This window comes from Passer montanus, unplaced genomic scaffold, assembly GCF_014805655.1.
Source record: "Passer montanus isolate IOZ18808 unplaced genomic scaffold, ASM1480565v1 scaffold9, whole genome shotgun sequence".
In the NCBI taxonomy this organism is placed as follows: Eukaryota; Metazoa; Chordata; class Aves; order Passeriformes; family Passeridae; genus Passer; species Passer montanus.
Window position 1 is genome coordinate 8502234 of NW_024374367.1, and position 13535 is coordinate 8515768.

At 41.5% G+C, this 13535-nt stretch overlaps 1 protein-coding gene across 1 annotated transcript in view; it reads left to right on the forward strand.

The window, feature by feature from the left end:
• Positions 1 to 1091: 1091 nt before the first annotated feature.
• The window catches only part of PRKAR2A (protein kinase cAMP-dependent type II regulatory subunit alpha), a 60657-nt gene continuing 48213 nt past the window's right edge, over positions 1092 to 13535 (forward strand). The window contains exon 1 of the mRNA XM_039733911.1: positions 1092 to 1508. Within this exon, the coding sequence (XP_039589845.1) occupies positions 1259 to 1508 (250 nt within the window). The 5' untranslated portion in view covers positions 1092 to 1258. The remainder of the gene's footprint in view (positions 1509 to 13535) is intronic.

Sequence of the window (13535 nt, forward strand, 5' to 3'; positions counted from 1 at the left end):
TCTGCGTTTAATTTTTCTGAAATTCTTATCTGTAACACTTTATTATTATCAGATCAATACTACTGCCACCCTTTCAGACGATATCATGGCTCTATTCAGTGTTTACCAAAAGGTGTGAAAACCTTGCACTGACTAAAGAATTGTTCTCTAATAACATAATTCTGACGAGAATCCAAGGGTCATAGGTCCTAAATATAACTCCAACCAAGAACTGGATGGAAGTTCAATTGGATCTGACCAAGGTCAAAACCCCCTCGTTCTCCTGTTCCTGGGGGAGCTTTGAAACACCCTCACGTGCTCCGTGGGGAAGGAGAACCTCTGTCCTTGGCATGGCCGCACCTTGACTGCTGTGTCTGGGTCTGGGCCCCGCAGCTCAGGAAGGACACTGAGGTGCTGGAGGGAGCCCAGAGAAGGGAACGGAGCTGAGGAAGGGTCTGGAGCACAAATCCGATGAGGAGAAGCTGGGGAGCTGCGGGTGTTCAGCGTGGAGAAAAGGAAGCTCGGGGTGATCTTGCTGCTCTCCACACGCACACGGAAGGAGAGTGTACCCAGGTGGGGATGTCTCTTCTCCCATGACACCGACAAAAGGACAAGAGGCAATGGCCTCAAACTGTGCCACGGAGGTTTAGGTTGGACATTAAGTGGAATTCTTCCACAGAAAGGGTGACCAGATATCGGAACAGGCTGCTCAGGGAGGTGGCGGAGTCACCGCCGCCGGACGCGGCCTCAGTGTCACGGTCTAGACAAGACGGTGTTTGGTCAAAGCTGCACTCTCTGATCCCAGAGGTCTTTTCCAACCTAATTGTTCTGTGATTCTGACAAGGAATGAGTGTACGGGGCCACTGATGTGAAAGCACAGTAAAATAAAACCGCAGCAACGACGGCGAGGAGGCGCCCGCCCGACCTCCGCCGCTCCCCACAGCCGCCAGCTGCGGCCCAGAGGTTTCTCAACACCGGCCCAACCCGCCGGGACCGGGGTTTAACGACTCCGGCGGGCGCAGAACGGCGGGCACCTCTCAGTTTTCCAGCGAGCAGAGCCACCCAGGTACGCTCGCAGGGACCCATGCCGTCTCCAGCCCAGCCTTCCCCGCTCCCGGTGCCGTGACCGGAGCGGCGGGAGTCGGTCCGCGCCCGTCTGGGAGGCCCTGAGCCCGCACCGCCACCGCCTCCGGCACCGCCGGCCGCGCACGCGGGGAGGGACGGACGGAGGGAGGGTGGGAGGAAGGGAGGCGAGGCGGCCTCCCGGGTGTCCGGCACCATGAGCATCGAGATCCCGCCGGGCCTGACCGAGCTGCTGCAGGGCTACACGGTGGAGGTGCTGCGGCACCGGCCGTCCGACCTGCTGGGCTTCGCCGCCGAGTACTTCGCCCGCCTGCGGGATGCCCGCGACCAGGAGGCGGGCGGCGGCCGCAGGGTGGTCAGCTTCGACGGGGAGCCCATGCAGACCGAGTCCAACGGCGACGAGGAGCCCGACCGCGGCGACGACGAGTCCGACTCCGACTTCGAGCGTAAGTGCCGGCGGAGAGGGCGCCGGGCGTGCAGCCGGGCGCTGCCCGCCGTGCCCGGTGCGGGATTGAATGGGAGAGGCTCCGCGGCTCCCGCAGCCCCGCGCTGCGCTGCCCGCGGGCCGCCCGCCCCCGTGGCCCCGTGCCGGGGAGCCCGGAGTGCCCCGGGGTCTGACCGGGTATCGCCGGGCAGCGAGCGCGCTGCCAAGCATGTGATAGGGAAGATCATGTGTTATTGTGCAACCTCCCCTGTGCTTATCTTTACGTTTCTGTCTTTAAATCGTTGCGGACGGGAGTGTGGTTGGGATTTTTTTCGCTGAGAGTGGGGTGGTTTAGTGCCGCTGTTGTGTATTTAAAGTGGCTGTTGTAAAGCACTGAAATAACTTTCGCTATTTAGCAACATATTAAAATTCAAAGCCACTTGTATATTGCTGTTTATACTGCCAGTCTCAAAGGTGGAAAAGATACTTAACCTGAGCAGGACAATGAAATGTCACTTGTGATACTGAAATTTTTATTCTGTCAGAATTGTGCTGTGTGTTTTAGGCTGTACAGAGTGTTTGTAATTGAGCCTCAGTGTGAGAAGTTATTTAAAATGCCTGTGGATGGTGGTACTTGGCACACCCAGAATTTTTTGGACTGAACCCTTTCTCATTATTAGAAAGTAGCTTAAAGGGGAGGGAATGGTGAGAAAAGGCGTGCTTTCCCTGAACTCTCAGTGCCCTCGTTTGAAGGTCTTGTGCCCTTGACCTATAACGTAAAGGTTTCTGACTTTTATTGGTAGAGGATCCTCTTCTAGACCAATTACTGGATGTCACCTTGTGGATGCAGTGTGCTCTTAACATCCACTCCCTGGTTAACAGTTTTAGAGAAGCAGGAAGGAATTAAGCTATGGAACAAATAATTGTTTTTATTAAGGAAGCATTGAGACACCAGCTATTTTTGCAGCGCTTTTAGGCTGGGAACACAAAGTGAAACATATCTTAAGCTCTTGGAAATAGACAAACAGGATGTGGAATGTGCGAGGGGACAAGAGTGAAATGTGCAGTCAGAATGAATTGAAAACCATTTTGCAGTCAGTGTCTGGGTTTGGATGTTTTTTCTCATGAGAGAGAAGCTCTGTTTAGGGCTTGAAGAAGAATAGATGAAAGGAGAAGGGCAAAGGTGTGGGCACTGGTGGTGGCTGAATTGAATTTAAGGGAGTGTTCAAATATGAGCACAGATTTATGGAAATTACAAGTGATTTTTTGCCCTGCAACCAAGTCAGCAGTATTTTCAAATATCTTTAAATATGAAAGAAATTAGAGTTTCTTGCAGATTGTATTTTAAAATTAAACTCCGTGTTAGAAAGATTTCAGTAGATAGTTTGATGTAATTTTTAAGAATGTGCAATGTCTTTGTATTTAATATTTTTCTTAAAAAAAAAAAAAAGAAACCAAACCACAAGAGTTTCTTGCAGATTGTATTTTAAAATTAAACTCCGTGTTAGAAAGATTTCAGTAGATAGTTTGATGTAATTTTTAAGAATGTGCAATGTCTTTGTATTTAATATTTTTCTTAAAAAAAAAAAAAAGAACCCAAACCACAAAAAAAATCCCCAAGTGACAAAACCAAACAAAAAACCCATTCCACCAGAAAGTCTGATGTCTTTGGGTGCAATTTTGCTATTTTGTGATCAGTGTATGTATATTTGGGGTTTGAAATACTGTCTTCAGGGAAGTAAGTGTAAGATTTTCTTTCTGAATGTTGCAGCTGCAGCTGGAGGTATCCTCTAAAGTTAAATGTTTTCGGATAAAAATGTAAAAATGTAATGGTGGCATACAGCTTTTCAAATGCAGCTTTACATAGCGAGGCTGTCCAAAGCAGAAGGGTGGTTCCTTTGCTTCATGTTTCTGCTTATCATCTTTCTATCTTAGTCAGAGAGAAAATTAAATTAACCAGGCTGGGCACTGTCACTTCTTGTAGTAGAGCCCTTTGTGCAAGTGCCACTGTCAGTAATGCTGTTTTGCTTCCTGTCTGAAAGGCCAGGCTGTTCCCCCCTTGTGGCTTCCCAGGAGCAGTGCCATGTTCTCTGTGCCAGCAGGTGAGGATCCCTCCGGAGGCTCAGGGAAGGGATTCCTGCTTGCATTGTTCAGCAGTGACAGTCAGCCATGGCTTTGTGTTCATTAGGTCTGTCAATGAAAAATGTCAATTTAGAGGTTCTGGTTCCTGATCACTGTCAGGTAGGACAGTTTTGGGCCTTGTGGAAACAAGATCGTGGGTGTTTATATCTGCTTAGTATTTAAAGAAGATATGGAGATAGGGAAGGCATACGCAATGAGAGTCAGATAATCTCATTGGATGCACCAGAATAGTGTTTGTAAAGACTGCAGTTTTTGATCTTAGGCAATTTAAGAAAGAAAAAATTGGTGACTTTCACTGTGCTTTCCTAGGTTATGCTTTGTTACCTTTGAATTGCTGTGACAGGTCAAATGGATCTTTTAAACATGTTTCCCTGTCTGTTTATAAATAAAAAGATTAAATTGAGCAGTTGTTTTTGTAAATTATTATGTTAAGGAAATTTAAAGCTAGTTTAAATAATTCCCCTTACGGTGTATTTTGGGAGTAGGAAAGATCTTTGGAAATAATGTGCTTGTCTTTGTGTGTGTTTCTGGCCCAGTATTAAATCTGTGTATGTCACTAGGCTGCGTCTGCACACTCAGACTGAGATAACATTTCAGATAAGTTATGTGGGGTTTTTTTGTATGCTGAGTGCATTTGGTAATAGAAACAAGTCAGAAGGAGGTCCTGGCCTTTGGTGTAAGCCTTGTGGCAAATGTCTTCAAGTAGCCATAGTGATGCCATAGTGGAACTCCATCCATGTGGTAAAAGTCACTGAAACTAGCTAGGCTACTAAAAACACCACCCAAACTTTTATTCTCTTAGGATGATCACTCTTAGGTGATGCTTAGGAAATTATTTCCAGGTTTATGTTTCCTGTCTGACCCCCCTGGAGTTTCATCCCTCATGTTAACTGTTTTTGTACATGTGATCAAAGGGCATCAGGATGTGGCTGTTCAGCAGAGTGCGTTGTAAGGCTTGTGTGAAAATAAAGTGATGGTAGTTGTGGGGGAGCCCACAGAAACATTTATCCACTGGGCTGTGGCAGAGAATTGAAGAGACACAATGCTTTCTTCAGAGTGTTTATTTGTTTGGTATAACTGCAGAATTGAGACGTTGGGAGGGTTGGGAAAGGTGCAAAGCAAGACCTTCAAAAATCAGCCTGAGAATGTAACCAAGGACAGATAGGTATTAAAGTGTGTCCTTGACCGTGGCACTTGTACTTTTAACAAGCAGGCTCTGAGTGGATGTGTTAAGACTGAAATTAATGCCGCAGAAGTGGTCTGTTCACTGCTTGAGTTACTGCTTTGGGAAACCTCCTGTTGAGGAGCACACCTGAAGGAAGACAGAGGCTCTGCTTCCCTGTCCCTTGAGGCAGTTGCACAAAGGTTCAAGTGCTTCATGATTAACTTGCTTTCTTGTCTTCTTTTTTATAAGAATAAAACTATATGTGTTCTTGGGGGTATTAAGTATAGTTAATAGTGGGGCTGAAATATTTTTAGGATTATACTAATTTGAGCGACTCAGATGTTTCAACTAATTGCAAATATTTTATTGCAAATAAAATTTTTCCTTGTCAGGATTTTGCCTTGATATTGAAGGAAAGATGATGTGCTTTTTAGCTGCTCCCTGAGCAAAAGAGAGCCCTTCTTAGTATTTTGCTTTTGAAATAATCCTGTTCAGTATGCTCTCTTGTTGTGATGGGAAATGGTGCATGTGAATCTGGATGGACAGGTGAAAAGATGCTTTAGCTCTGCACTGAGCTTCTCAATTAAAATTCGAGGATTTGCTAAATGTCATCTTTAAAGCATCAGTAGAATATCTGAGCAGAAGGGAGTAGAGAACTGCTCGTTTACATCGTTAGATCTTGAATGTGGTACAGAATAAGAGTTCAGTGCATCTTTGAAACACTTAACTTTTTGATTGTTAATGGAAACACTTGGAATTAAATTAACCTGTTTTGGATTGCTTATCTTCTTATTTCTAAATATAATTTGCTTATGCTTTCTTATTCTGAACTGATGTCCTGTGGAATTCCTCAGAAATCACTGTGTTATATCAATCACAAAGCATTTATGCTCTGCCTACATCAATTCACAGGTTAGACATAACTCCTTGCTGTTTCCCTGAAATAATTCAATGAAACTTATTGAATTACAGGAATTGGAGGATGTTAAAACTTTTGCAGTATAGCATAAGAAGAACAGCAGTCCTTTGAAAAATACCTTTCAAGTTTTCAGGTGTAAATCAGATTCATGGGGTATTGTACGTGTTGCTGTTAGATACCATCTTTAAAATTAAAGTACTTTGAACTTTTTACTAGTGCTTTCACCTACCTACTTTGTCCTTAACTGTTAATTAACTGGTAATAAAGCACGGTAGCTCTCTCTTCAAATGTGAAATACGAATTTAGTCCAAAGAGTAGCTACTGTATTTAAAATCTAGGTAGCACAGTGAGCACTCTCATAATCTGCTAATTACTTGTTCTGCATACCTTTTTTTATATAGTGGTTATAACAAAGGTGTTTTGTACTCTCCTTAAGTAGTCTCTAGATTTTTAGGGAGGTAGAGGAAAAAGCTGGGTTAATGGTTGGCTTCAGTGATCATAAAGGTCTTCTCCACCTTAAACAATTCTATGGTCTGACTGCATTAAACCTTTGAATTTGGTATGAAAAGAGAAGAAATGCACATTCTTGCTTTGTGTTCTAAAAGGTATGTTCAAACAAGCCTAGTGACCAGAAGGTATAGAAGAAGCTTTAGAGTTTTATCTATTCATTGATCTCCTTCAATGACATTAAATCAATTATAAACCAAACTGTTAGTGATGCATCTGTGTTTTAAGAGGAATATATCTCTGCTTTTAATTTTCTAATTATATTAATTTTTGGCAGCACAATATCTTGAATGTGTTCAACATAAATATGAAGAGAAGGACTACTGTTGTGCAGCTGCTATACTTGCACATGTCTTTGCTTTTACAGAGGCAGTTCTCCATTACTTAAATCTGAAGGATTAAGTAGAGTAGCTGATGTTAGTAGTAATGGAACTTCACTCCCTCTATTTATCTTGTTCTCATGGGGGAATTTTGAAGATAAACCAAGTATTAAGGAAGACTGATTTTATTTCTTTTTAGTTGTTTGGACAGAGCATGTAAATACTTCTTTTTTTTTCCTGGAGGTCTTTTTGTTTCTGTATTTGTTTATCACAATGAAATTGCTTTTCAGCATTTGTTCTTAAGGTTGCAATTACTGTATTACAAGGTTAGACTAGGAATTTTTTGAACTAAGTAATGTAGTTCTAAGGAAGCTCCACCCATTGTAGCTCAGTGGGGCTTGAAGGAATATTTCATCAGTAGTCCTCTGTACAAAGAAAATTTAATGAGAATGTGTCTGTAATCCTTCTTTGCTTCATACTTCTAGTTCTTTTACTGTCTCAGGTAAAGTGATAAAAGGTGCTGCCTGGCTGAGAAACAGAGAATTATAATGGGTTGACTGAAATTCAGATATCCCTGGATGTTGCTAAATGTATATTGGTTTACATCAGGAAAGATGAGCTTCTATATTAGTTATCAAATCTAAGTTTCTTGCAATTTTGACATAGTACACTTAGAGTTATTGGTAATGTCTTGCCCTCAGCACTGTTAATATTCCTGTGACATCTATTAGATATTCCTTACAATCTCTTGAAAAAGATACCCTCTTAACTTCAGTTTGCAGTTAGTGGCTTGACATAATTGTTCTTCTTGAAGTGATCAGTATGTCCTAAAATGTGAGGAAGCATGCAGTATTTTCATTGTTTAAAATTTCATTTAAATATGTATTTGTAGTCTGTTGCATGTCAGTAACTTTTCACATAACTCTTGAGCTTGTTACTTTCTGAAAGAGCTTTAGATGGTTGCTATAACTGTACAAATAAATTCTTGACTGTTTCTGCTCTCTTGGTATCCTGCAGTTACTCTGTGTACTGGCTTCTAAAAGAGCATAACTAACTATGAAGTGAGTAACTAGCTATTATAAATAATTGCTGAATTCTTAAAAGCCTGTGTTTCCATGTTGAAGAAGTTTATTGAAGAAAAGTTGTATGAAACTTCTGAAATTGTTTTTTTCTAGTTGGTTCTAAAATTAAGCTGAAGGAAGATATGGTATGTCAGTACTAGATAGTGTACTGAACATTAGCTTCTATTTAACTTTGCTATTTTTTGTTCATTTCATAAACTAATATTAGAATTCTGAGACAATTCTGTCAGTGTTCCCCTCATGGTAATACTGAAGTTTTCTTGTACCCTCTTACCTAAAATAGAACAATGGAGATCTCGGGGAAGAGGAGGAGACAGCAGAGAACAAGCTCGCTTCGAGCTATTCACCAGTCAGTCATTAAAAACCTTAATGTCTGACAGAGCAGTTGCTCATTATTCAAATGAAGACTGGAAATGTAGCCAAGATGAGCTATGAATGTTTCCCACTGGCTTCAGTAACGTTTTCAGCTTCATGAATGATCATTCATATTTTCTTGTGAAAGAAGAGGGAGACAGTAACAAATATAACTCAACAACCGTGCTGCTTCCTCTTTTAGAGGGATGTTATTCCTTCCTCTGTAATGGTCCTTTAGATTCCTTTAGTTATGGTTCTCTGTGTTCCATGCCTGTCTTTGCATCAGTACTTCTTTGGTATGTAACAATTGTTTGATGGTTTTTGATTCATCAAGATTCTTTGATTCAGGTAGGTTTAATTTTTTTCTGAGGTAGTGTCAGTTCCACAGCAAATGCTGTGTACTCTTCTCCAGTCTGCAGTTTTCATGTCATTATACCTCACTGTATATGAAACAGACAAGGGAGATAGTAAATCAAACAAACATTGGTTAGAAAAGCACCTGGGGGGAAATTTGGGAAATCTGAGTTTGGACAAAATGCTCTTGCATGAAAGACTTGCATAGTCTTACTATGATAGTAGTACTAATAAAGGTTGTGTGCTTATGAGATCCTTTAATGCAAAAGCTTTTTTCCCTTTTAAAATTGTGGATCTGAAAGAGGGGTCATTGGATAGAAACTCCAGAAATCCACTGTGCAGAACAAGCAGCTGTTTTGTGGTCGTGGTGTTTTGCCTCTGAGATGATGGCAGTGTTCACTGCTGTAGTGGGAAGGATACTTAGAAGAGAGGAGATTTAGAGGAAAGCACCCTGTGTTACAGTTTTCACACTGCTAGGATTTGGGCTCTGTTTCATAAATACACAATAAATCATGGATAATAAAGGCCAGCAGTTTATTAGTAGCAGTTTTGCTGCGAGGTCTTTCCATGCATTTCTTTTCTGTGTAGAAATGGTAAATGATAGAGAGTGGCAGTTCTCTGTGCATAGATGTGGAAATTCCCTTTAGGGGAGAAAACGTCTTTATAGGAACAGCTCTTCAAGGCATGAGGTAGGGACTTGCAGGTATTCCTTCTGTAGCATTGCTTTTATTGTCATTTAAATCCAACAACCACCTTGGGGTGTACTTTGTAAGAAATGTTAAGGCACTCTCTGTTCTCTCCTTGTATTTCCTGGTGGCTTGCAGAACAGCTTTGCTTCTGTTCAGAAATGGTCTCTAGCCTGCAGGGGCTGGCATGATGTCAGCTTTTGGTGTGAGGTCATCTTACAGAAGTCTGGAACCCTGCATTCCTTTTTGGGTATTAGTGAAGTCCAGACCAGGATGGTCGGATCAGGGGCCTGACCAGCAGAACTGAGCAAATTGTCACAAAATCCCCCTCTGAGCTGTTGTGTGAAGAAGGGTTAGGATTGCAGATTGGAGAGAAATTGCATGTTCTCCCACCAGCCACTGTTCTGTCCTTCTGGATCTGAGTGTTGTCATTGCAGAACATTGTAAAAACATGTGGGGAGTTTGTGTGGGGAATGAAATGTGGTTTTTGGATGAAGCTTGAGAAACTGCTTTGTAGTTTTCCTCTGTATTTTTGAATCAACTGTGGTGCCAATTTCCTCATTCTTGGTGATTGCATATTGACAAACTGCTATAAAGCAGGATGTCACAATGGCTCTTCATTTCCATTTTGGTTCTTCCTCCCTTGGGACAGCATATTGTTTTCTGCTTCCTATTGAGAAAACTGTGTTCCATAGAAGAAATTAAAAAAAAAAAACAACAAAACCAAAAAACAAACCCACAAATATTTTTGTGTTATTTTTCCTGGTGAGGCTCCAGTAAACACTTATTTTTGTGGCAACACTTGTGCTAATTATGATCGTTCAGGAAGAATTGCTTCCTCAAGGACATCTGTAGTGAAGGAGCTGGTCACTCTCTGGTTGTCATGGGGGAGTATGGGAGTACCCCTCTTTGAAAGATTTATCTTGTACAGACCTGGAATGAAAGTTCTAAGATTGAGTTACCCCTTCTTAAATTTTTTTCCCCCAGAAAAAAAGTAATTGTTCAGAAACTGTTTTCAAACATTTGATGTTATCAGTGTTTATGATTAAAATTTGTAAGTATTTGTAAGACTCACAGGGTTCTCAGGTTCATAAAATATGAAAAATGGCTTATCAGAAGAGATTAACGTTTAGTCTTCTTTCACATCTTTGGGGAGAGGTGGGGGAAAGATTCCATGTGTGGTTTTGTTATATGCTAAAAATTAATCCTGTTCAGAGTGGGGATATTCAGAGACCAATTTCTGTGGTGTTAAATATCACTGGATACAATGTTTTTAATTCTAATCTTGAGATCATGTAACTTTATGATAGAAAGCCATAAACATGATTAGTATTTTTTATGAGCATCTCTTAAATCCCTGTGAATTAATTTTACTTTCTTACTGCTGGAAACATGTAATAATAATTATTGTTCTAGCAGTTTTTTCATAGCACTATGAAATAGTATAACTTTACATTATGTGTACTGATTTTGCTAGTGGTTTTGGCTTTTCTTAGCTTTTCAAAGCTGGAAGATCTGCAGTGTGTACATTTGTTGTGAAGCACTGTGTGACTCAGGGGAGTTGTATCCTAGAAGTTCTGCTCCTAAAAATCAGTTCATGTGAAAGCAGAACCATGCAGCACTTGTGCCTCAGTTTGGTCAAGGAATTTCTTATCCTTGCATCCAAAATTGTCAGAATGAATATTATTTGTCTAAGCCTCTTTGGACATCCATGAGCAGATCTGGCACCATGCTCAGGGAGCTGGCTCAGTGGTAGATGTAGCCATCAGAGTTGGGTTTGTGGTTGGACTCAATCAATTATCTTAAAGGTCTTTTCCAATCTAAATGCCTCTATAAAGAGGATTTTCCTGGTCAGGGTAGTACACACTGATTTTTTTTACTATTATCCCTGCTTAGGATACAGAACATATGTCTGCCTTCACCCTTCCTCTTTCCCAAAAATCCTCTTCCTGTGAAAGTGCACAGGATGCAATTACTGGAAGTGTGTGTGGGGGGCTGTCTTGTCAAAATACATTTTCACATGGAGATGATTCTTTTTAAGCTATATGTTGTAAGTAACTGTTGAATGTTGATATAACGTTGTTAGAAGTGTAAATCTGAAGGAAGAAAAGCTATGAAACACTTTATTTTGAGATGCAGTACATCTCAAAATTGTTCTTGCTCATTAATTTGGTTGTGTACTGTAACCTAAAGATTGACCAGATTAGGAGATTAAACAGTTTTAAATTTTAAAACATACATATTTATAATCCATTCAAATTTATTTATGCTTGATTTACAAAAGGAGCTGTAACTAAATTATATCTCAATGAAACAAGTTTCACTTGTGAATTATTGATGAATATATTGTACTGGCAGTGAAGTAGTACTTCATGTTCTCTGCTCATAATATCACAAAATTGCCAGAAATGTTAATGATGCTTCTGTAGAATCCCTCATGCTCTTGTGTACGTCCTGCCTGATCAGTTTGTGTCACCCCTCAGTCCTCTGGCTGCCACCCTCCTGCAGAGCTCAGCCTGTGCTGGCTGCTGGAGAGGCGTGGAAGCACTGGGGGCAATTCACATTTTGTCGCTAGAAAAGCACCAGACAAGGAAATGATCATGAATTGTAGAGTCAGTTGTGCTCACATGGAGGATCCTGCACCTCAGAGATGAGGGAAAGCAAGGCAGAGAACCTGGTGTCCAGTGTTGTCACTCTGGTGCTCTCATTACAGCGTAAAATCCTGTAAATCCAGTGTACCTCTTCTATCACTACTGTAGATAAATCTGTCTACAACAAGGACACAAATTTTGAGTTGGTGTGGGGATTTTGGGGTGTTGGTTTTTGTTTTGCTTTTTTCTTTTTTAAACTGGAAAGCAAATGAGTTCCAAGTATATGTAGAACTTCTTACAAGCAACTGACCAATGGTTTCAGGTTTGGGTTATTAAAAATGTGGTGTCATATATTATACAATTTTTTTCTGCAATTTTTTAAACATATCATCATATGGGAACACCAGCTTTTTGAATAAATTTTTTATAATTTCACAGATCAACAACACATCATCAGTCTTTTTTAAGCACTTAATATAAATCCACCAAAACTGTAAAAATCAGATTACCAGGAGAATTGAGCCAGCTTTTTAAACTGCTGCTCTTTTGAGAAAGACTCGTTTGAGAAAGGTAATTTAGAAATTGTTCATGCAAGAATGAGTCTCCAGAGGTGATTACTTGTGCAGGATAGAGTGCTAAATCCTAGAAAGGTCGTAGCTGATCAGCTGATAATAGATGCCTTTTGTGACACTGGCTAAGCTGGCTGATACTCCTGCTGAGGTTTGTCCAGGATGTGGATGTTCCTTGATTTTTATGTGGCATTATTAGAATAAGAAATACTTTGGTATATTGCAGTAGTGTCAATACTGAGCATTTTTTAAAATGTTAAAAGAAGTGCTCAGTTTGCAGTTACGAAGAATGTGCCCATGGTAAGAACCTGTAGAAGCCCAGGCTATTTCTCAGACTTGCTCTTCCTACCTTTCTTCCCTTAAAAAAACTCAGCCAAACAAATTAAACTCCAACAGCCCAAAATCTGTGCAGTGGCTCTGTCAGAATTTGTAGTTACCTACCTGGAAAAAGGATGCCTGAAACTGGATGCATCTACCTGCAGATGAATTTTACTTCTGCTTGCACTGGAAGTTAAACTGGAAGCAAAGAATGAATTTTAATAAGCCGTTGAGGATCTTTGTGGAATTACAGAATGGTTGAGTTTGGAAGGTGCCTCTGGAGGTCATCTTGCCTGGCCCCTTTTGTGAAGCTGGACTGCCTGTGGTGGTTGCCCAGGACCATGTCCAGTGGCTTCTCAGTATCTCAGGATGGAGGCTCCAGAACCTCTCTGGGCAGTTTATGCCAGTGTGTGCTCCCTCTGACAGTAAAAAAGTGCTTCATGATGTTCAGGTAGACCCTTTCTGGGTTTGACTTTGTGGCCACTGGCTCTTGTCCTGTCACTGAGTGCCTGAGTGCCGGTGAAAGAAACTATGTAGACCCTTTGTGGGTTTGACTGTGTGGCCACTGGCTCTTGTCCTGTCACTGAGTGCCAGTGAAAGAAACTGCCTCCATTGTCCTTCAGTGCCCTTCAGGTATTGATAAGAACTCCTCTGAGCCTTATCTTCTCTAGACTCACAGTCCAGCCTTTTCATTCTGTCCTCACACCAGAGATGCTCCACGTCCCCTCATTGTCTTTATGGCCCTTTGCTGGACTCTGTCCAGTGTGTCCACGAGTCTTTTGTTCTGGGGAGCCTGGAGCTGGACCGGGAACTCCAGGTGTGACCTTAGCAGGGCTGGGTAGGAGGGAAGGACCAGCCACCTCCCTGACACAGCAGCATTGCATCAGAAGCTGTCCAGAGTACCCTGGAACCAGCCTGCCTTGCCTGGCACATACAAGTGTGCTTATGCCTTGAGTTAAATGTGGATGTGTGAGATTAAGCTCTGAATCAGCTTGAAGTGACACTTGATTGAAATTCCTTGTGCTCTTTTATTCAGATCAAA